Source organism: Aquarana catesbeiana, linkage group LG01 (assembly GCF_042186555.1).
Source record: "Aquarana catesbeiana isolate 2022-GZ linkage group LG01, ASM4218655v1, whole genome shotgun sequence".
Lineage (NCBI taxonomy): Eukaryota > Metazoa > Chordata > Amphibia > Anura > Ranidae > Aquarana > Aquarana catesbeiana.
This window is the reverse complement of record NC_133324.1, coordinates 200,122,360-200,146,128: the sequence shown is the minus strand read 5'-3', so window position 1 is coordinate 200,146,128 and position 23,769 is coordinate 200,122,360. Positions and strand designations below refer to the sequence as shown.

The window sequence follows — 23,769 nt, the reverse complement described above, 5'->3', positions numbered from 1 at the left end:
CCCAACTATAACCTTAATCCCACCCCTCCTAGTCCCTAACCCCCAATCCTAACCATAATCCCACCCCTCCTAGTCCCTAACCCCCAATCCTAACCCTAATCCCACCCCTCCTAGACCCTAACCCCCAACCATAACCTTAATCCCACCCCTCCTAGTCCCTAACCCTCAATCCTAACCCTAATCCCACCCCTCCTAGTCCCAATCACCTACCTAATCCCATCATCATACAAGTGACTTTAATCTCGTTATGAAATATGGCACGTAACTTTATTATATAATGTAGTAATTTTATTATTGACTCACGAAACATATTAACAATTTAATTTGTTATAATATGTAACAGAAGCAAATAGATACATGGCTTAATAAACATACATCGAAGTATTTAGTCGGAATACATTGAAGGTTTAGATCATGTTTTCTTGCCAACTCAGTGCACCAGCCGGACTCATAAAACAGTCAGCAAAAGCCTCTCTAATTGTGAATCCCACTATTGGTCCACGTACATGCAGAAAATCGGCAGGTTCAATATTGTGTGACAGAGTATCCTCAAAATTTACTCCATCTCTCTCTCTCACCACATTATGTAGTATACACGCAGCCTTAATAACCTTACATGCATTTTCAACATTAAGGTTTATTGGTTTAAGAAATATTTGCCACTTATTCGCCAGTATACCGAAAGCGCATTCTACAAGTCTACGTGCCCGACACAGCCTGTAATTGAAGATCCTCTTTCGTGTGTCCAGATTTCTCAGCGAATAAGGTTTCATGAGATGTTCGTGAATAGCGAAAGCATCATCGGCTACAAACACAAATGGCATTTCGGGTCCCTCTGTTCCAGGCAGTGGTCGGTTATCTGGTAAATCAAATTCATTACAGGCAAGACGTTTTCCGAATTTACTATGCTGGAAAACAGCGGAGTCTGCATTGCTGCCAAATGATCCAATATCAACATAAATAAATTTATAGTCAGCATCGACAACTGCCATTAAAACAACAGAAAAATACTTTTTATAATTGTAGTACTGGCTTCCACTATGACATGGTTTTATTAGCCTAATATGCTTTCCATCAATAGCTCCTAAACAGTTTGGAAAATTGGTCTTGTTCAAAAATCGCTGTGCAACATCTTCCCATTTAGCCTTGTTTGGAATTGGCATGACTGTACTTCGCAGATCCCAGATTGCATCACACGTTTGCTTCACAATTTCGCTTATGGTTGATATCCCAACGCGAAATTCATATTGCAGCGATGAATATGTGTTTCCGGTTGCAAGATATCTGTAAAATATAAAAATTTAATTTATCTTTCAGTAAAAATGATCAAGCAGCGATGGAAAACATTGAGGGACAACTTTAAAAGAGAATTAACCAGTCAACAACAGATCAGAAGTGGATCCAGCGGGAAACATGGGAGAATGTACTGTCACTACTATGAATTAGAATTCTTAAAACCAGTGATGCAGGACAGACAGTAAGTAGTAACATATTTCATAAAGGCATTGTATAGAAATAATAGTAATAATCACGTAGCACTGTCTAATCATGTAATTTAATCAGAACAGAAAGCAATATTAACAGTGAGAGTGAGGCAGAGGAGCTTACTCCGGAAAACACAACCATAGAACCACACATTACAGAAGAGGAAAATGATGAGGAGGATATCAGAGAAACAACACTGGAGCCACCACAAAAATCAACGTCAAGATCAAAACCTAAAAAACCCCAGCAAACACAGGAATTTATCGATGTGGTCAGAAACCTTATTGACAGAAAAAAACGGAAAACAATGAAATCTCAGCTTTTACGAAAAGTTTAATTCCTCAGATTGCACTGGTGAAACAGGAATACCAATGTGATCTTCGCATTGAGCTCATGAAAGTTATAAAATCTTTTCAACAAAAATCAAATACCCAAACCTCAGAAAACCCAAACCCACAACAATATCTTCATTATGGCAATCCGTGGGAAGATTCATCATATCGTGCCCCATCTTACAATGCTCCATGTGGGCCAAACATGTCCATGACCCCCCAATTTAATAAAAGATTCCATGCAGGTCAATACGACATGCCCCCTAATTATTATCCCCCAATTCAAGCTCCTCCTCCTCCTCCTCCCCCTCCTCCTACTCCTCCTAACACCGCTAGAGAGGATTCGCACCCTCACCCCTCATTTTATCAGGATCTCTAATTATATTCTTGAAAATATTATTAAAGTATTATTTTTTATGCATCTGTTGTGCAATTTATACAAATAAATGTTCGTTTTTTCAGATAAAAAATTGTAGTTTTTTTTATGGTTTAAGAGTAAATGCATTGAATCATAACATTGCTTACCTCAGCGTTATAAGTAAGTGTTCGCATGGTGATATTGCAACTCTGCAATTAGTATCCCGTCTCAACAACACAGGTGTCAGCAAATCAAGAAGATAGTCAAATCTATGGAAAGAATAAAATTTGTTGCTATAAATCACAGCTAGTAGGAGTTTGTGACATTGTTATTTGGAGTTTGGGACATTGGAAGGGTGGGATTAAGGCTAGGGGATTCGGGACTAGGAGGGGAGGGATTAGGGTTAGGATTGGTGGTTAGGGACCAGGAGGGGTAGGATTAGGGTTGAGATTGGGGGTTAGGGACTAGGAGGGGTGGGATTAAGGTTATGGTTGGGGGTTTGGGACTAGGAGGGGTGGGATTAGGCTTAGGATTGGGGTTTAGGAACTAGGAGGGGTGGGATTATGGTTAGGATTGGGGGTTAGGGACTAGAAGGGGTGGGATTAGGGTTAGGATTGGGGGTTAGGGACTAGGAGGGGCGGGATTATGGTTAGGATTGGGGGTTAGGGACTAGGAGGGGTGGGATTAAGGTTAGGATTGGGGGTTTGGGACTAGGAGGGGTGGGATTAAGATTAGGATTGGGGGTTAGGGCCTAGGTGGGGTGGGATTAAGGTTAGGATTGGGGGTTAGGGCCTAGGTGGGGTGGGATTAAGGTTAGGATTGGGGGTTAGGGACTAGGAGGGGTGGGATTAAGATTAGGATTGGGGGTTAGGGCCTAGGTGGGGTGGGATTAAGGTTAGGATTGGGGGTTAGGGACTAGGAGGGGTGGCATTATGGTTATGGTTGGGGGTTTGGGACTAGGAGGGGTGGGATTAAGGTTAGGATTGGGGGTTTGGGACTAGGTGGGGTGAGATTAAGGTTAGGATTGGGGGTTTGGGACTAGGTGGGGTGGGATTAAGGTTATGGTTGGGGGTTTGGGACTAGGAAGGGTGGGATTAAGGTTAGGATTGGGGGTTAGGGACTAGGAGGGGTGGGATTAAGGTTAGGAAAGGGGGTTAGGGACTAGGTGGGGTGGGATTAAGGTTAGGATTGGGGTTAGGGACTAGGAGGGGTGGCATTATGGTTATGGTTGGGGGTTTGGGACTAGGAGGGGTGGGATTATGGTTAGGATTGGGGGTTAGGGACTAGGAGGGGTGGGATTAAGGTTAGGATTGGGGGTTAGGGACTAGGTGGGGTGGGATTAAGGTTAGGATTGGGGGTTAGGGACTAGGAGGGGTGGCATTATGGTTATGGTTGGGGGTTTGGGACTAGGAGGGGTGGGATTAAGGTTAGGATTGGGGGTTTGGGACTAGGTGGGGTGGGATTATGGTTAGGATTGGGGGTTAGGGACTAGGAGGGGTGGGATTGAGGTTAGGATTGGGGGTTAGGGACTAGGTGGGGTGGGATTAAGGTTAGGATTGGGGGTTAGGGACTAGGAGGGGTGGCATTATGGTTATGGTTGGGGGTTTGGGACTCGGAGGGGTGGGATTAAGGTTAGGATTGGGGGTTTGGGACTAGGTGGGGTGGGATTAAGGTTAGGATTGGGGGTTTGGGACTAGGTGGGGTGGGATTAAGGTTATGGTTGGGGGTTTGGGACTAGGTGGGGTTGGATTAAGGTTAGGGTTGGTGGTTTGGGGACTAGGTGGGGTGGGATTAAGGTTAGGGTTGGGGGTTAGGGACTAGGAGGGGTGGGATTATGGTTAGGATTGGGGGTTAGGGACTAGGAGGGGTGGGATTAGGGTTAGGATTGGGGGTTAGGGACTAGGAGGGGTGGGATTATGGTTAGGATTGGGGGTTAGGGACTTGGAGGGGTGGCAATATGGTTATGGTTGGGGGTTTGGGACTAGGAGGCGTGGGATTAAGGTTAGGATTGGGGGTTTGGGACTAGGTGGGGTGGGATTAAGGTTATGGTGTGGGGTTTGGGACTAGGTGGGGTTGGATTAAGGTTAGGGTTGGGGGGTTGGGGACTAGGTGGGGTGGGATTAAGGTTAGGGTTGGGGGTTTGGGACTAGGAGGGGTGGGATTAAAGTTAGGATTGGGGGTTAGGGACTAGGAGGGGTGGGATTAGGGTTAGGATTGGGGGCTAGGGACTAGGAGGGGTGGGATTAGGGTTATGGTTGGGGGTTTGGGACTAGGAGGGGTGGGATTATGGTTAGGATTGGGGGTTTGGGACTAGGTGGGGTGGGATTAAGATTAGGATTGGGGGTTTGGGACTAGGTGGGGTGGGGTTAAGGTTAGGATTGGGGGTTTGGGACTTGGAGGGGTGAACTAGGATATACTTACATTGCAATGCTCATCCGAGTGTGGGGGTTGGATTAAGGTTAGGGTTGGGGGGTTGGGGACTAGGTGGGGTGGGATTAAGGTTAGGGTTGGGGGTTTGGGACTAGGAGGGGTGGGATTAAAGTTAGGATTGGGGGTTAGGGACTAGGAGAGGTGGGATTAGGGTTAGGATTGGGGGCTAGGGACTAGGAGGGGTGGGATTAGGGTTATGGTTGGGGGTTTGGGACTAGGAGGGGTGGGATTATGGTTAGGATTGGGGGTTTGGGAATAGGTGGGGTGGGATTAAGGTTAGGATTGGGGGTTTGGGACTAGGTGGGGTGGGGTTAAGGTTAGGATTGGGGGTTTGGGACTTGGAGGGGTGAACTAGGATATACTTACATTGCAATGCTCATCCGAGTGTAGTTTCGGAATTTATCAGGGTGCTCTCTCAGGTCACGATAGAGCAGCACAAATTGTCCTCTCTCAGAGTGCATTTGGGTGATGGGATGAACCCAAAAGCGACGTGGTCTCTGTTGTTGGAGAATATGTTCCCAAACATATAGCACAAATAACAACAGCAGCTCATGGAACTCCATCTTCTCACTATTTCTTCTCTGACGAAAACACAGGAAGTGCACAGGATGTGATGTAAGGGGGACGGGTTGTTTGCTGACGCGAACGCTACAAAAACGCTACAAAAACGCATGGGCGTTAGCGCTATTTTTAACGCTAACGCGGTAAAAACGCGGTAATAACGCTCATTGTTTTTACCGCGGTTTTGCAACGCCTCAGTGTGAAAGGGGCCTAAGTGGGCTGTATAAGGTATTTACTGGCAGAAAAAAATGTTTTACTATCCAAAGTTAAAACAACAAGGGCAGAAGATTTTATAGATGAAAAGTTGAAAAAAAAGACTGAAGGTCCGCTTTAGGGCCCTATTTTAGGAAGCTAAAAACTTCAATGACAGCAACCCCTGCCTCTTACAGTGCTGTAAGAAAGTTATAATAATAAAATGTGCTTTATGTTAATTAAAAATCCCCATTAAATGGGAAGTCACGTAACCTTTAGATTACTTTCACATTGGGGCGGTGACAGGGCCGGACTGGGAATAAAAACCAGCCCTGGAAAAAAAAGGTCATCCCAGCCCCATTGCATTATAATAATAGCCCAACAGCACAACGTCATTATTTCCTTGTTCATGAAAGGGAAAACCATGCAAATTTGAAGAGTGTATTATATATAGAGAAGACAGATATGAAAGCACATAGGGCTTTATATATATATATATATATATATATATATATATATATATATATATATATATATATATATATATATATATATAAATAAAGGGACTGGTGACCAGAGACCACCTTCTGCAGAAAGAATACACTTATGCCATGTACACACGACCAGTTTTCCCATCGGAATAAACTCTGAAGGTTTTTCTGGCGGAGTTCCGACAGAATTCCGCTGAAACCGTCTTGCGTACATACGATCACACCAAGGTTCAACGTCCAGAACGCGGTGACATACAACACATACGACGGGACTAGAAAAAGGAAGTTCAATAGCCAGTAGCCAATAGCTTCTGTCTCATACTTGCTTCAGAGCATGCGTCGTTTTTGGTCCGTCGGAACAGCATACAGACGATCGTTTTTTTCTATAGGAATTGGTTCCATCGGAAATATTTAGAACACGTTCTATTTCTAGGTCCGTCAGAATTTTCGAAAAAAAAAGTCCGATGAGGCCTACACATGATCGGAATATACGAGGAAAAGCTTCCGTCTGACTTTTTCTGTCGGACATTTCGCTCGTGTGTACGCGGCATTAGGTTCCTTTCACACTGAGGCGCTTTACAGGCGCTATAGCGCTAAAAATAGCGCTTGCATAGCGAATATAAAGAGCCTCTCCTCTCACTTCAGTGTGAAAGCCCGAGTGCTTTCACACTGGAGCTGTGCGCTGGCAGGACGGTAAAAGTCCTGCAAGCCGCATCTTTGCAGCGCTGTATACACCGCTCCTAAAGCGCCCCTGCCCATTGAAATCAATGGGCCGTGCCGCTGAACTGCTTTGCAGGCGATTTGAACCTTTTTTTGGCCGCTAGCAGGGATTAAAAGTGCCCCACTAGCGGCCAAAAAGCGCCGCAAAGAAGACGGTAAAGTGCCACTAAAAATAGTGGCGCTTTGTGGCAGACGCCCCCAACGCCTCTGTGTGAAAGCAGCCTAAGGCAAGGGGGAGGGGGTTACTGATATAAGGAGGAAACCTTTATATCAGTGTCCCTTTACATTATTGTATTCACTCCCCCCTTACATCATACATCAATGACCCTCCCCCCTAGACTGGCCTGGCGGCGTTGTCACTGACCTCCTCTTGGGTTCATCATGCAGGGATCCGTCGATCGACCCCTGTTTGGTGGCTTTGGTTTTCCTAGAGTCGCCTTTCCACAGTCCACACACGTCTGACTTCTCCCATGACCCCCATCTCAGCGACACTCCCACTCTTGACTCCTCTCCAAACTCCCTCAGAGACTGCAGACATGATATGATACAAGAGATGCTCAGAGACTACAGACATGATATGATACAAGAGATGCTCAGAGATTCCAGACCTGATACAAGAAATCAATACAGTCTTACCAGTGCCCATCAAATGCAGTCTACCACTGTGCCCTTAATCGCAGCCTGACTGTGCCCATAATTGCAGAGAGAGAGAGAGAAAGAGAGAGAGAGAGAGAGAGAGATGCATGCTCTGCAGGCAAAAAGAATAATAAATGCATTTTTTTTTACCTGCAAAAAATGTTAATTTATTTTTATAATAAATTAGTTCACTTTTTATTATGATTTATATTATTATAATACATAAGTTATTTTTTTTCTAAAGACATCCATGAGAGAGAGATAGAGGGGGTGCAATAATGGTGAGAATGAGGGGCTGCAATGGCGAGAGAGAGAGGGGCTGCAATAGTGAGAGAGAGAGGGGCTGCAATAGTGAGAGAGAGAGGGGCTGCAATAGCGAGAGAGAGAGGGGCTGCAATGGTGAGAGAGAGAGGGGCTGCAATGGCGAGAGAGAGAGGGGCTGCAATGGTGAGAGAGAGAGAAGGGCTGCAATGGTGAGAGAGAGAGAGGGGCTGCAATAGTGAGAGAGGGGGTGTAATGGTGAGAGAGAGGGTGCAATGGTGAGAGAGGAGCTGCACTGGCGAGAGAGAGAGAGAGGGGCTGCAATGGTGAGAGAGAGGGGTTGCAATGGTGAGAGAGGGGCTGCAATAGTGAGAGAGAGAGGGGGGCTGCAATGGTGAGAGAGAGAGAGAGAGGGGCTGCAGAGAGAGAGGGGGGGGCTGCAATGGCGAGAGAGAGAGGGGCTGCAATGGCGAGAGAGAGTGGGGCTGCAATGGCGAGAGAGAGGGGGGCTGCAATGGTGAGAGAGAGAGGGGCTGCAGAGAGAGAGAGGGGGGCTGCAATGACGAGAGAGCGAGGGGCTGCAATGGCGAGAGAGAGGGGGGCTGCAATGGCGAGAGAGAGGGGGCTGCAATGGCGAGAGAGAGGGGGGCTGCAATGGCGAGAGAGAGGGGCTGCAGAGAGAGAGAGAGAGGGGCTGCAGAGAGAGAGAGAGAGGGGCTGCAATGGTGAGAGAGAGAGAGAGAGGGTCTGCAGAGAGAGAGAGAGAGAAAGGGGCTGCAATGGTGAGAGAGAGAGGGACTGCAGAGAGAGAGGGGCTGCAGTGAGAGAGAGAGAGGGGCTGCAGAGAGAGAGAGAGAGAGAGAGAGAGAGAGAGAGAGAGAGAGAGAGAGGGGCTGCAATGGTGAAAGAAAGAGAGAGGGGCTGCAGAGAGAGAGAGGCTGCAATGGTGAGAGAGAGAGAGGGGCTGCAATGGAGAGAGAGAGAGAGAGAGAGAGAGAGAGAGAGAGAGAGAGAGACTGCAGAGAGAGAGGCTGCAATGGTGAGAGAGAGAGGGGCTGCAGAGAGAGAGAGAGGGGGGCTGTTGAGAGAGAGAGAGGCTGCAGAGAGAGAGAGGGGGGCTGTAGAGAGAGAGAGGGGCTGCAATGGTGAGAGAGAGAGGGGCTGCAGAGAGAGAGAGGGGGGCTGCAATGGTGAGAGAGGGCTGAAATGGGGAGAGAGAGAGAGGAGCTACAATGGCGAGAGAGGGGCTGCAGAGAGAGAGGGGGGCTGCAATGGTGAGAGAGAGAGGGGCTGCAGAGAGAGAGAGAGGGGCTGCAATGGTGAGAGAGAGGCTGCAATGGTGAGAGAGAGGGGCTGCAGAGAGAGAGAGAGGGGCTGCAGAGAGAGAGAGAGGGGCTGTAGAGAGAGAGAGAGGGACTGCAATGGTAAGATAGAGAGGGGCTGCAGAGAGAGAGAGAGAGAGGGGCTGCAGAGAGAGAGAGGGTCTGTAGAGAGAGAAGGGCTGCAATGGTGAGAGAGGGGCTGCAGAGAGAGAGAGAGGGGCTGCAATGGTGAGAGAGAGAGGGGCTGCAATGGTGAGAGAGAGAGGGGCTGCAGAGAGAGAGAGAGAGGGGCTGCAATGGTGAGAGAGAGAGGGGCTGCAGAGAGAGAGAGAGGGGCTGTAGAGAGAGAGAGAGGGGCTGTAGAGAGAGAGAGAGAGGGGCTGCAATGGTGAGAGAGGGGCTGCAGAGAGAGAGAGGGGGGCTGCAATGGTGAGAGAGAGAGGGGCTGCAGAGAGAGAGAGAGAGAGAGGCTCCAATGCAGTGGCGTCACTAGGGTTGGTGTCACCCGGTGCAGTAAAACATGGTGTCACCCCCCCCCCAGCATAACAGGCAGTATTGCACTGAGCAGGCTAGCGCATTATGTGCCTCTTACGCCCCCCCAGCCTGCCGCAGTGCTAATTGATAGTGTCACCCAGAGCATTCATCAAAGAGAAAAGGTGCAGGAACTCAACCACGCTCCACACCTTTCCCCAAGTAGGGGGGTGGGGGGTTGACCGTGCCACGGCAGCTGGGAGTGGGAGGGTCCTTAAGGGTCATTAAATACTATGAGGGTGGTACATACAGAGTCAGAGGTCAGAGTTCAGGTGGGTGCAGGGTGCTGAGTTCAGGTGGGTGCAGAGTTCAGGTGGGTGCAGAGTGTAGAGTTCAGGTGGGTGCAGGGTGCAGAGTGCAGGTGGGTGCAGAGTGCAGAGTTCAGGTGGGTGCAGGGTGCAGAGTGCAGGTGGGTGCAGAGTGCAGAGTTCAGGTGAGTGCAGAGTTCAGGTGGGTGCAGAGTTCAGGTGGGTGCAGAGTTCAGGTGGGTGCAGAGTTCAGGTGGGTGCAGAGTTCAGGTGGGTGCAGGGTTCAGGTGGGTGCAGGGTTCAGGTGGGTGCAGGGTGCAGGTGGGTGCAAAATGCAGAGTTCAGGTAGGTGCAGAGTTCAGGTGGGTGCAGGGTGCAGGCGGGTGCAGAGTTCAGGTGGGTGCAGGGTGTGTGCAGGGTGCAGAGTTCAGGTGGGTGAGGAATTCAGGTGGGTGAGGAATTCAGGTGGGTGCAGAGTTTAGGTGGGTGCAGGGTGCAGAGTTCAGGTGGGTGAGGAATTCAGGTGGGTGCAGAGTGCATGGTGCAGGTGGGTGCATGGTGCAGGTGGGTGCAGAGTTCAGGTGGGTGCAGAGTTCAGGTGGGTGCAGGTGGGTGCAGAGTGCAGGTGGGTGCAGAGTTCAGGTGGGTGAAGGATGCAGAGTGCAGGTGGGTGCAGAGTTTAGGTGGGTGCAGGGTGCAGAGTTCAGGTGGGTGCAGAGTTAGAGGTAGGTACAGGGTGCAGGTAGGTACATGGTACAGGGTGCAGGTAGGTACAGGGTGCAGGTACAGGGTGCAGGTAGGTACATGGTGCAGGTACAGGGTGCAGGTAGGTACAGGGTGCAGGTAGGTACGGGGTGCAGGTAGGTACATGGTGCAGGCACAGGGTGCAGGTAGGTACAGGGTGCAGGTACATGGTGCAGGTAGGTACATGGTGCAGGTAGGTACATGGTGCAGGTACAGGGTGCAGGTAGGTACGGGGTGCAGGTAGGTACGGGGTGCAGGTAGGTACGGGGTGCAGGTAGGTACATGGTGCAGGTACAGGGTGCAGGTAGGTACAGGGTGCAGGTAGGTAGAGAGAGAGAGGGGCTGTAGAGAGAGAGAGAGGGACTGCAATGGTAAGATAGAGAGGGGCTGCAGAGAGAGAGAGAGAGAGGGGCTGCAAAGAGAGAGAGGGTCTGTAGAGAGAGAGAAGGGCTGCAATGGTGAGAGAGGGGCTGCAGAGAGAGAGAGAGGGGCTGCAATGGTGAGAGAGAGAGGGGCTGCAATGGTGAGAGAGAGAGGGGCTGCAGAGAGAGAGAGAGAGGGGCTGCAATGGTGAGAGAGAGAGGGGCTGCAATGGTGAGAGAGGGGCTGCAGAGAGAGAGAGAGAGGGGCTGCAATGGTGAGAGAGAGAGGGGCTGCAGAGAGAGAGAGGGGCTGCAGAGAGAGAGAGAGGGGCTGTAGAGAGAGAGAGAGACGGGCTGCAATGGTGAGAGAGGGGCTGCAGAGAGAGAGAGGGGGGCTGCAATGGTGAGAGAGAGAGGGGCTGCAGAGAGAGAGAGAGAGAGAGGCTCCAATGCAGTGGCGTCACTAGGGTTGGTGTCACCCGGTGCAGTAAAACATGGTGTCACCCCCCCCCCCAGCATAACAGGCAGTATTGCACTGAGCAGGCTAGCGCATTATGTGCCTCTTACGCCCCCCCAGCCTGCCGCAGTGCTAATTGATAGTGTCACCCAGAGCATTCATCAAAGAGAAAAGGTGCAGGAACTCAACCACGCTCCACACCTTTCCCCAAGTAGGGGGGTGGGGGGTTGACCGTGCCACGGCAGCTGGGAGTGGGAGGGTCCTTAAGGGTCATTAAATACTATGAGGGTGGTACATACAGAGTCAGAGGTCAGAGTTCAGGTGGGTGCAGGGTGCTGAGTTCAGGTGGGTGCAGAGTTCAGGTGGGTGCAGAGTGCAGAGTTCAGGTGGGTGCAGGGTGCAGAGTGCAGGTGGGTGCAGGGTGCAGGGTGCAGAGTGCAGGTGGGTGCAGAGTGCAGAATTCAGGTGGGTGCAGGGTGCAGAGTGCAGGTGGGTGCAGAGTGCAGAGTTCAGGTGGGTGCAGAGTGCAGAGTTCAGGTGAGTGCAGAGTTCAGGTGAGTGCAGAGTTCAGGTGGGTGCAGAGTTCAGGTGGGTGCAGAGTTCAGGTGGGTGCAGAGTTCAGGTGGGTGCAGAGTTCAGGTGGGTGCAGGGTTCAGGTGGGTGCAGGGTGCAGGGTGTAGAGTGCAGAGTGCAGGTGGGTGCAAAATGCAGAGTTCAGGTAGGTGCAGAGTTCAGGTGGGTGCAGGGTGCAGGCGGGTGCAGAGTTCAGGTGGGTGCAGGGTGTGTGCAGGGTGCAGAGTTCAGGTGGGTGAGGAATTCAGGTGGGTGCAGAGTTTAGGTGGGTGCAGGGTGCAGAGTTCAGGTGGGTGAGGAATTCAGGTGGGTGCAGAGTGCATGGTGCAGGTGGGTGCATGGTGCAGGTGGGTGCAGAGTTCAGGTGGGTGCAGAGTTCAGGTGGGTGCAGGTGGGTGCAGAGTGCAGGTGGGTGCAGAGTTCAGGTGGGTGAAGGATGCAGAGTGCAGGTGGGTGCAGAGTTTAGGTGGGTGCAGGGTGCAGAGTTCAGGTGGGTGCAGAGTTAGAGGTAGGTACAGGGTGCAGGTAGGTACATGGTACAGGGTGCAGGTAGGTACAGGGTGCAGGTACAGGGTGCAGGTAGGTACATGGTGCAGGTACAGGGTGCAGGTAGGTACGGGGTGCAGGTAGGTACATGGTGCAGGCACAGGGTGCAGGTAGGTACAGGGTGCAGGTACATGGTGCAGGTAGGTACATGGTGCAGGTAGGTACATGGTGCAGGTACAGGGTGCAGGTAGGTACGGGGTGCAGGTAGGTACGGGGTGCAGGTAGGTACATGGTGCAGGTACAGGGTGCAGGTAGGTATAGGGTGCAGGTAGGTACATGGTGCAGGTACAGGGTGCAGGTAGGTACATGGTGCATGTACAGGGTGCAGGTAGGTACAGGGTGCATGTACAGGGTGCAGGTAGGTACATGGTGCAGGTACAGGGTGCAGGTAGGTACAGGGTGCAGGTAGGTACAGGGTGCAGGTAGGTACATGGTGCAGGTACATGGTGCAGGTACAGGGTGCAGGTAGGTACATGGTGCAGGTACAGGGTGCAGGTAGGTACATGGTGCAGGTACAGGGTGCAGGTAGGTACATGGTGCAGGTAGGTACATGGTGCAGGTACAGGGTGCAGGTAGGTACAGGGTGCAGGTAGGTACAGGGTGCAGGTAGGTACAGGGTGCAGGAAGGTACATGGTGCAGGTAGGTACATGGTGCAGGTACAGGGTGCAGGTAGGTACATGGTGCAGGTACATGGTGCAGGTAGGTACATGGTGCAGGTACAGGGTGCAGGTAGGTACAGGGTGCAGGTAGGTACATGGTGCAGGTACAGGGTGCAGGTAGGTACAGGGTGCAGGTAGGTACAGGGTGCAGGTAGGTACATGGTGCAGGTACATGGTGCAGGTACAGGGTGCAGGTAGGTACAGGGTGCAGGTAGGTACATGGTGCAGGTACAGGGTGCAGGTAGGTACAGGGTGCAGGTAGGTACATGGTGCAGGTACATGGTGCAGGTAGGTACATGGTGCAGGTAGGTACAGGGTGCAGGTAGGTACAGGGTGCAGGTAGGTACATGGTGCAGGTACAGGGTGCAGGTAGGTACAGGGTGCAGGTAGGTACAGGGTGCAGGTAGGTACATGTAGGTACATGGTGCAGGTACAGGGTGCAGGTAGGTACATGGTGCAGGTACAGGGTGCAGGTAGGTACAGGGTGCAGGTACAGGGTGCAGGTAGGTACAGGGTGCAGGTACATGGTGCAGGTAGGTACATGGTGCAGGTACAGGGTGCAGGTAGGTACAGGGTGCAGGTAGGTACAGGGTGCAGGTAGGTACATGGTGCAGGTAGGTACAGGGTGCAGGTAGGTACATGGTGCAGGTACATGGTGCAGGTACAGGGTGCAGGTAGGTACATGGTGCAGGTACAGGGTGCAGGTAGGTACAGGGTGCAGGTAGGTACATGGTGCAGGTACAGGGTGCAGGTAGGTACAGGGTGCAGGTAGGTACAGGGTGCAGGTAGGTACATGGTGCAGGTACAGGGTGCAGGTACAGGGTGCAGGTACAGGGTGCAGGTAGGTACATGGTGCAGGTACAGGGTGCAGGTAGGTACAGGGTGCAGGTAGGTACAGGGTGCAGGTAGGTACATGGTGCAGGTACAGGGTGCAGGTACAGGGTGCAGGTACAGGGTGCAGGTAGGTACAGGGTGCAGGTAGGTACAGGGTGCAGGTAGGTACATGGTGCAGGTACAGGGTGCAGGTACAGGGTGCAGGTACAGGGTGCAGGTAGGTACAGGGTGCAGGTAGGTACAGGGTGCAGGTAGGTACATGGTGCAGGTACAGGGTGCAGGTAGGTACATGGTGCAGGTACAGGGTGCAGGTAGGTACATGGTGCAGGTAGGTACATGGTGCAGGTACAGGGTGCAGGTAGGTACTTGGTACAGGTACAGGGTGCAGGTAGGTACATGGTGCAGGTAGGTACATGGTGCAGGTACAGGGTGCAGGTAGGTACAGGGTGCAAGTAGGTACAGGGTGCAGGTAGGTACAGGGTGCAGGTAGGTACATGGTGCAGGTACAGGGTGCAGGTAGGTACAGGGTGCAGGTACATGGTGCAGGTAGGTACATGGTGCAGGTACAGGGTGCAGGTAGGTACATGGTGCAGGTAGGTACATGGTGCAGGTAGGTACATGGTGCAGGTACAGGGTGCAGGTAGGTACATGGTGCAGGTACATGGTGCAGGTAGGTACAGGGTGCAGGTACAGGGTGCAGGTAGGTACAGGGTGCAGGTAGGTACAGGGTGCAAGTAGGTACAGGGTGCAAGTACATGGTGCAGGTAGGTACATGGTGCAGGTACAGGGTGCAGGTAGGTACATGGTGCAGGTACAGGGTGCAGGTAGGTACAGGGTGCAGGTAGGTACATGGTGCAGGTACAGGGTGCAGGTAGGTACAGGGTGCAGGTAGGTACAGGGTGCAGAGTTCCACCACTAAATCACCATCCTGGACAGAACTGTCTTCCCCCTCCCAGCACAGACACCCATCCCCCTTCCTGTACAATTAGCACATATTAAACTTTCCCTTCCTGTGAACACAGACCTCAGATACAGCGCGGCTCAATCCAGAGAGATGTCTCTCCTCACAGGCTCCTCTCATGACCTCAAAGACACGTCAGAGCTGGGGAGGAGCCACCTAGCAAAAGCTTCCCCTCCCCGGCTCTAGTGTGACAGGCAGCGGCGAGCGATGCTTGCTGCGGGAGTGTGGATAGGTGCCGAGAATCCGGCCGGACAGGAGCGCTGTGTCACTTCTAAATACAGAAGCCTGGCTTCCGTGTTCAGAAGTGACAATACTGAGCGGAAAGCACAGGGCAGCAACTTAGATGGCGGAACTCTCTTCCACAACGTTCCAGCTGAAAAAAGTCCTGGTGTCACCCCTCTTGCGCACCCCCATAGTGACGCCACTGCTGCAATGGTGAGAGAGAGAGGGGCTGCAGAGAGAGAGAGAGAGGGGCTGCAGAGAGAGAGAGGGAAGCTGCAATGGTGAAAGAGAGGGGGGCTGCAGAGAGAGAGAGAGAGAGGGGCTGCAGAGAGAGAGAGGGAAGCTGCAATGGTGAAAGAGAGGGGGGCTGCAGAGAGAGAGAGGGACTGCAGAGAGAGAGAGAGGGACTGCAGAGAGAGAGAGAGGGGCTGCAGAGAGAGAGAGAGAGGCTGCAATGGTGAGAGAGAGAGGGACTGCAGAGAGAGAGAGAGAGGGACTGCAGAGAGAGAGAGAGGGGCTGCAGAGAGAGAGAGAGAGGCTGCAGAGAGAGAGAGAGAGGCTGCAGAGAGAGAGAGAGAGGCTGCAATGGTGAGAGAGAGGGGGGCTGCAGAGAGAGAGAGAGAGGGGCTGCAGAGAGAGAGAGAGAGGCTGCAGAGAGAGAGAGAGAGGCTGCAGAGAGAGAGAGAGAGGCTGCAATGGTGAGAGAGAGGGGGGCTGCAGAGAGAGAGAGAGAGGGGCTGCAGAGAGAGAGAGAGAGAGAGGGGCTGCAGAGAGAGAGAGAGGGGCTGCAGAGAGAGAGAGAGGGGGTGCAATGGTGAGAGAAAAAAGAGAGAGAGAGGGCTTGGTGTGAGAGAGAGAGAGGGGGGTGCACCGTGCAATGGTGAGAGAGAGAGAGAATATACAGATTGCAGGAAGCACCTTAATTCTTCTTCTCCACAGCCGTTCACTTCTCCTATGCCCTCACTCGTGAGTCTGCATGCAGACAGAGACTAGTGGGCGGTGCTGGCGCCGCACGGGCCAGATGGAGGAGAAATAAAGCAGCACCATGGCATCCTGACGTTCTCCTGCTCCTCCCCTTAGGCACATCACTCCGCAGGCGCAGCCTGCAGTTCAATGGGCGGTGCTGGGTCAGAAGAGAAGGCATTGCATTGGAAAGTGCGGTGGCTCCGGCGCGGACCGCCGCTGCTCTTTATTTTACTGACAGCCAGGCAAGCAGCTCCGAGCCAAAAGTGGCCCAAGGGCACTGAGTGCAGACGGCCTACCGGGAGATTTCCCGGTATCCCGATAGGCCAGTCCGGCCCTGGGCGGTAAGAGCGTCGGCAGTAAAGTGCTACTAGTTTTAGCGGTGCTTTACCATCATTTTAGCGGCGATTTTCGCCAGCTGGCAGGGCCCTTTTAACCCCCACTAGCGGCTGAAGAAGGGGTTGATAGTGTCCGGGGAGCGCCACTGCTGAATCGCTTTGCAGGCGCTTCGGCAGCGCTGTCCATTCATTTCAAAGGGCAGGGGCGGTGGAGGAGCGGTGTATACACCGCTCCTAAACCACCCCAAAGATGCTGCTTGCAGGACTTTTTCTAACGTCCTGGAAGCGCACCACTCCAGTGTGAAAGCACTCGGGCGTTCACACTGGAGTGACAGGATAGGCGCTATTTTTAGTGCTAAAATGCCTGTAAAGCGCCTGTGAATGTGGCCTTAGTGTATCTTCCTCCTTGTTCCCACTATCAGCGGGCATGAGGAGAGGTGGGGTATTTATATGCCACATAGCACTGCTTGGGAACCACTTTTCCTTTCAAACTTTGTGTCTTTTTGGTTAAAGAGGTTTGATATTGAGTTTATACAGATGTGTAAAGACCAGAGGCCATGTAGCTATAGCAGGTAAATTTTGGTACAGGCAGTCACATTGATTAACATCTTTTACCGGCAATGTAGCATGAATTACATCAACAAGAGATATTTTCCATTACAAATTTCACTTTCCAAAACAAATAAATCAGCCACAACAAACTTTTCTAACACCAAAGTAACCAAATTGTTACACTCACAGGGGCGGTTTTCCACACGGCATAATCTGGATGTAAGCAGGGCCCTGATTCGCCGCCAGCATCAGTCATGCTGGCCATGGGCCCCTCCCATTGTCCTCCTGCAACAGGATTGAAATAGAATATCAAACACCTGAACTATGGAGAAAATCCACTATCTTGGTTACTCACATGTCTCCGGAGGCTCAACTCCAGAAATAAAGGAATGTTTACAAAATCAGCCTTTTTAAAGTTTTATTGTAACCGTAACAGAGTGCACAGTTCTTTCCAATAAATGAGTACGCCTTGTCCCTTTCCCACCAGGCAAAAGTATAATTGTACAATCTGAATCCACATGTAACATGGGGATTCCGAGCAGCCCTTCAATACTCCTCAGTTGTAGGTCCCCTTAGATGAACTGTATTAACGGGGGGCTTTTACAAGACCTCCCGTGCAGGGCATACTCCACTCAAACTATAATGTACATAGTAATGTCTTGTTGGCTATTCCTTCCCATCAACCTCATCTCTCACTCTTCTGAACCCAGGTTTATAACAAAATAAACTAGCCCAACCCATTACACACATGCCCAGGGGTGGGGTTTCCCTCAAATACACAGGAGATGAGCAGAGACTTTTAACATGTGTGAAACATGTTAGAATTCTCTGCCCATCTCCTGCGTATTTGACTTTATGGATCAATAAAGAAGCCACTTTGGACTATGTCGGTGGGCCTTTATCCATCTTTTCTGTAACAGTGATTGCCAATGACAAGCTGTATGAGTATCAGACTGTGGTGGGCAAGCAAGGCCTGACCTGGAGCAATGTCATGGTTTATTCCTATTTAGTCACTTGGTCTGTCTCTAACACTAATGTACAGAGTGCTATTTATAGTGAAACGCTATTGCACAAGGGAAAGTGACTTGTCTCTTTCCATGCTACCAGAATAACAGAGGAATGGACATGGTGAAATGCGAAACAGCAAAGAAAGGGTGCTATCTACCTGAGTGTTGCCTCTGGCTACACTCATATAGATAGAAGTGAATAAGGGATGTATCTGTCAAAAAGAAATAGGACCCTGCTTTAGCAAACTGCATCAGTAATGATAACCATCAACGCAAGCCATGTCTATACTTATCTACTCTGTGCAATGAAATCGCACAGAGCGGCCATGAACCACCTCTTTCTGGGTACCCCGACGGCACTCCTGGCCCCTCCCCTCTGTCCGGTGCCCCCATGGGAAGCCGTTTTCCATGGAGTCTATCTGCTGCGTCCATTGACACAGACAGCGAGACTCAGGCCTGCCCCCCACTCCCTTGTCACTGGCTTTAATTCACAGCAATGCCTCCCAGTGCCCCAGCAAAGCCAGCGAGACCCAGAAGTGAGGGGAGAAAAGAGCACTGGATCAAATGAGGGCTCGGGTAAGTAAAAGGGGGAGTGAGGGGGGATGCTGACACCTAAACATTTTTTTCCTTAAAGGGGTTGTAAAGGTACATGTTTTTTCACCTTAATGCATTCTATGCATTAAGGTGAAAAAACATCCGTCGATTAGCGGCCCCCCAGCCCCCCCATTTACTTACCTGGGCCCTCGAAAGTCCTGCGTCGTGAATGCGCTCGCTTCTTGACCGGGTTTCTCTCTTTCATTGGATGATTGATAGCAGCGCAGCCATTGGCTCCCGCTGCTGTCAATCAAATCAATGACGCGGCGCGCTGGGGGGCGGGGCCGAGTGATATAGCTATATATCTATAGCCGCCGCCGATATAGCTATAGCCGCCAACTGTATCACTGTATCATGGGAGCATGCCCGCAAGCTAACCCCCTTGGGAGAGCGCTTCCCAGAGAGGGTTTAGCGGTTGTGGGGAGGAGCTGAGACAGCCACCGAGGGACCCCAGAGGACGAGGATCGGGGCCACTCTCTGCAAAACACACAGTGGAGGTAAGTATGACATGTTTGTTATTTTTTTTTTTTTAAAAGGAACCTTTACAACCACTTTAATGCAAGGAATGCATTAAGATAAAAAATGTTTAGACTTTACAACTACGTTAACTCACCCAAAATGTAACTGTAACATAATAATAATATTATTATCCCTGACCCTAACACTTGCCTAATATAACTCTTAACCTCTTGCCAACACATTATGCATATGTGTGGCAGCGTGAAGGGTGAGCCTTAACTACCTCTCAGAAAAAAAACGTGCAGAACTGTGCATGGTATTAGGTCCCTGCATGCATCTACAGGAGCATGTGCGCATACACATGAGCATTAGCGTGCTGCACGTGCTCATGTGCGTGAGTGGGCATGTTTGCTGGACTTTGGTGCCCAGAGGCCTATTTAAAGCCATACAGGACTCTGGATTATTGCTGAGTGGTTGTCAGCTCCTTCTGCCTGTGACCTGATCCCATGTATTTCTGTACCTAGAACCGGATTGTTGATTCTGCTTGTTCCTGAACCTTGTTGCTGACTCTGGCTTGTGACCCCAACCTTGCCTTTTGCCTGCTGTTCTGGTACCTTCTCTGTCTGCTTGATACTGACCTTGGCCTGGCTGTGACTCTGTTCTTGGTTCTGCACTTCTGTTGTTGCTGACTCCTGTCTCTTTGACCCCGTACCCAAGATCGTGCATCTGCTAGCCACCAGCTTGCTTGCTGTTGTATCTTCAGTTTCACATCTGCTATCAGATCTCCTGGCCCGGATCTTCTACAACCACCTGTGTCATTCTGTGCTCTGTTATACCCTGTCACCATCCTCAGGGAAAACAGGACAAGAGGTGTAAGGGAAACCCTCTCGTCAACCCAGCCTCAACCAGGTACGTGACACTACAACATGCTGCACATATGTATCCATTGTGACCAAGGTTTCTGTGCAGAGATAGCGAACAGTGAACACTTCGAGCACAGTGACCAAGCTGTCAAAGACAGCTCCTAGTCTCTGCTTATGATCGAGAGCTGTTGGAATGGGCTCCTGATCATATGACTACTATGACAGCTAATCACAATGATCAGGAAGTTCATCACAAATCCTAGCATTAAGATCCAGTTAAAGGGAAGGGGTGGCAATAAATTAAGCCCTAGGGCTCACTCATTATTTGTCCTGTGTATTCACCTTGACATATACCATTCAGCAGCAATGCTGAATTCCTATACAGTAACTCTGCACCAAAAGACATTGGTACCTAACCGTGAATGCTGATAGCTACTGATCAGCATAGGAGATATGATAAACATTACAGAATTTATGGAAAACGTTGTACCTTGTAATTATCCTCTCATTTTTAGCCTTAGGAAAGTTTAGATAAACTTAAGGTTTCATGTATAAAGATAAATGTTGCACAGTCTTGCATTATTTAGCGTTATCAGTAGTATTTGAATTATAACTTCAAAACAGCTGTCTTTGGATGTTTTGCTATGAAATCTTTTCCAAGCTCTTAACTTAAAAGTGTATGTTGTTTAAATATTTAGTTAATGCTGTTTTGGAAGTCTACTGAAGTGTCTGGGATACAGAGAGAACACTGAGAGTTAATAGACATGAGGGATCTGGAGAGAATGTGATATGACAACAAGACTTTAATGCTAAGTGATTGCCCCAGTTAATTCTGTAGGAAACACTTGATAAATAATTTACCCAGGACAGATGCATGTACCTTACTAGCCAATGATTCCGAGGAGGAGAATCGAATTAGTACTCACGCGAAATGCATGATAGCCTTAATGTTATTCTTTAAATTTTAATACTGACAGTCTGCAGGGTAAAATAGGTTACCGGTTTCTTCATCTCAACATATGACTAGGAAATAGTTGGCCCAGAGTGATCCAAGTTGTTTTAAGAGTTTAGCTATCCTGGATACATCAATGGCATTTCTAAACTGTGACATCACAATAATGTAGATCAGCTGTATATTGTTTTCAGATATTTGTAAGGCCCTATGAAAGGTTACTTATTGTTGACTGACTCACTACCTCTGCTGGAATTCTGTTCCAAGCATCACCTACTGTTTTGGTAAAAATAACACGTTCTAAGGTTAGTTTGAACTTTCTTTCTAGTTTGAGATCAAGTCATGTGTTCTTGATCTTAGCATTTTCATTAAATATAAAAATATTTCTTTTATTTGACATAGATGCATGCTTTTTTTTTCATAAATTTTTTAATTAAAAAAAAATGTATATTTATTTCGAGGGACTGTCCCTGATTTGGAACAAAGTACCCCTGCCCCTCTTTCCTCCTCCTCAAATGGCACCATTTATCTTTTTTAAATAGTGTTTCCCAGTGCTAAACCTTTCATCTGATTTCTAAATTGCTGCATTTGTAGATTTCAAAAGCCATTATAAAGGTGGTAGTGGTTTAAATATTTTTTCTTTGTATAATTCTCCTTTAAGGGGCATGGTAGGGTGTGTGTCCTATGCCTACATACTTTTACTAATAGGTGTCCCTCATTACCATCTCAAAAAGTTGGGAGGTATGTGTATGGTCCTGGCTATTTATACCCTTAGAATCTGGGATGGCATTAATTTCTTGCCGCGGTTTTAGTTGTAAGTTGGCTACACTACAATACACGTGTACATTATGTGGATGTCAATTCAAACAGGTGCAAGGCTATATAATAATCTATCAATTTCATGAGCAGATGAACAAATAAAAATAAATAACTACCTGATGTCTGTTCATGAGCTACTAAATAGTCTCATCACATAATAGCCACTGTCATATACGAAAATCAAATAGTAACCAAACAGTATAAACTAGAAATACCTATCCTCCATTTACTATTCAAAAACCTATGTAAAGGATCTCCCAGAGAATAAGTATGTAGTAAAAGCAGTCGCTTTTCCACGGGCATAGTGAAATGAAGGGAATGTAGCCTTATTATATATTTCCCTGCCACATAAGCCATGCAGTGCTGCTGTGCAATGACGCCATTGCGCATGCCCATGATGTCACCGTGTGACGTCAAAACACGAAACTCCTCAGAAATCTCCAAAAGCTGCATTAGGGAAGGAACCAAGTACCGTGTCTACCTCTTCCACCCTGTGCCTTCATAGCATTATGTTTATTACCTCAAACAGGACTACAGCAAACCTATCACATATCTAGAGTTAAAACCTAACTTCAAATGCTTTTTTTTTTGTCTTGAAAGGAAAAATAGCGATAATGTAATTTCTAAAAGCGTGGAACATGATATTATTGCTGTATTCTCCCGGCATAGCTGTAAAGTGATTGAGTACTTCTCTGCAAAATACTGGTTTCTCAGTCTATCAGCTTTTACATTGTAATCATAAAAATTATCACTTTGATTGTTTCTTTTGATGACAAATGATATGTTTCCCCATGTGTGTAATAGCCTGACATCAATCAACAATACTGAAATAAATCTTTAATATTACTAAATATTTTTGCTCACATCTTCTTATACCTATTGCATTTGTTCAGCACACCAGAGAAATCTGAATACTATCTCCTTTATTTCTGTTCTTTGTACTTTAATTTATACGTGCTGAATGTCAGCCAAGATTTTTTTTAAATTTATACCATATAGCAACCTCTTGCTCTTCTGCTTTTCATGGGTTCTAGCATAGTTATGTAGACACAGACTAACAATTATGGGTGATCTCAGCCTTGCTCAGGTCTTATGACTTGAATTAAATCTCCTCTACAGGGTTGGACTGGAAAGCCGGCAGTTCTGATTTTGACATATAAAGTGTAGAACAAGCTTATCTGATGATTTATGGTTTTATGAGAAATTCAGTGAAAAATGCAGTGATTTTAGGGACCTTGATATAGTTGTCATTTTTAAATTCTGACCTGGCCTAAAACATTTCTACAAGTAGACAACAGTACTACAATGCAGGAGCATTGTGGTGCCTGCAAGTACCTGTGTTATTTTTCAAAATGATCCCTTGGATCCTAGTACAAGAGTATGCATGGGACATTAGCTTCTTTTGAAGCTCGTATTCAGTGCCACCCCATTGATCTAACTATCAAATGCCAGAACATCAGTGGACAGTAGTTGTTATGGCATTTGGCAATTAAGTCTCAAGGACATGGCTTAGCTTCAGAGGTGAAAGGTTTAAACTGAAGTTTAATCTGCTAATATTTTTCTTTCCTTGGTTTCTGACCCCATTAATATGCTAATGGAGTGTTTAACCTCTTGACGCTGGCCGCAAGCATATGTGCGGCCGGTCAGGGATGGGCCTTAACGCCGAGTGGACACATATATGCGGCCCTGTTAAAACAACTTGTTGTGCTGAGAGCCCGCTTCCTGCATAGTAGGATCGGTAAGCTCCAGAGGCATACTTGCCATCGGGAGCGTTCCGATCATGTGATCACTGTGGCAGCCAATCACAGTGGCCACATGACCCAAATGCCAGCCTCCACATCCTGGCTTTTGGAACTCCCTCAAGGCGGAAGGCAGTCGGTGTAAAGTGGTTAAAGCCTTTTTTATCACATACCTTATTTTAGACCCAGTGACGCCATCAGTGGGTCTCTGAGCTTCTCTATGCAATGCAGGCAGATGATGGCTAGTGTGAGGGGCTGGCAGTGTGCTGTACATAGCTTCCTGAAAACATCACAGAACCCTACCTCAGCAGTCTTAAGAGCCCCTTGCCCTGATGCAAGCAGTTGTCAGGATATTGGGAGCAGTTAGACAAATATCAAATTGTGTTGATGGATGTCAATCTGGTGGAGTAGATGTTCTTAAGCAAACTGAATTTAAATGCAGACCACCCTAGGTAACACCCACATGTAATGCTGAGCCTCCATGATTGAAAGAACTAAAATCCAATAAATGAAAGGGGCGCAGTGTGGGCAATGTTATAATTCACGACTATATGTGC

At 49.0% G+C, this 23,769-nt stretch overlaps 1 protein-coding gene across 1 annotated transcript in view; it reads right to left on the bottom strand.

Annotated features, from left to right (window-relative positions):
- Nucleotides 1–407: 407 nt before the first annotated feature.
- LOC141103141 (uncharacterized) overlaps nt 408–23,769 on the bottom strand; it is a 36,558-nt gene continuing 13,196 nt past the window's right edge. Inside the window, exons 3-4 of the mRNA XM_073592464.1 lie at nt 2,343–2,444; nt 408–1,284 (exon numbers count right to left, since the gene is read on the bottom strand). Of these exons, the coding sequence (XP_073448565.1) occupies nt 408–1,284; nt 2,343–2,444 (979 nt within the window). The remainder of the gene's footprint in view (nt 1,285–2,342; nt 2,445–23,769) is intronic.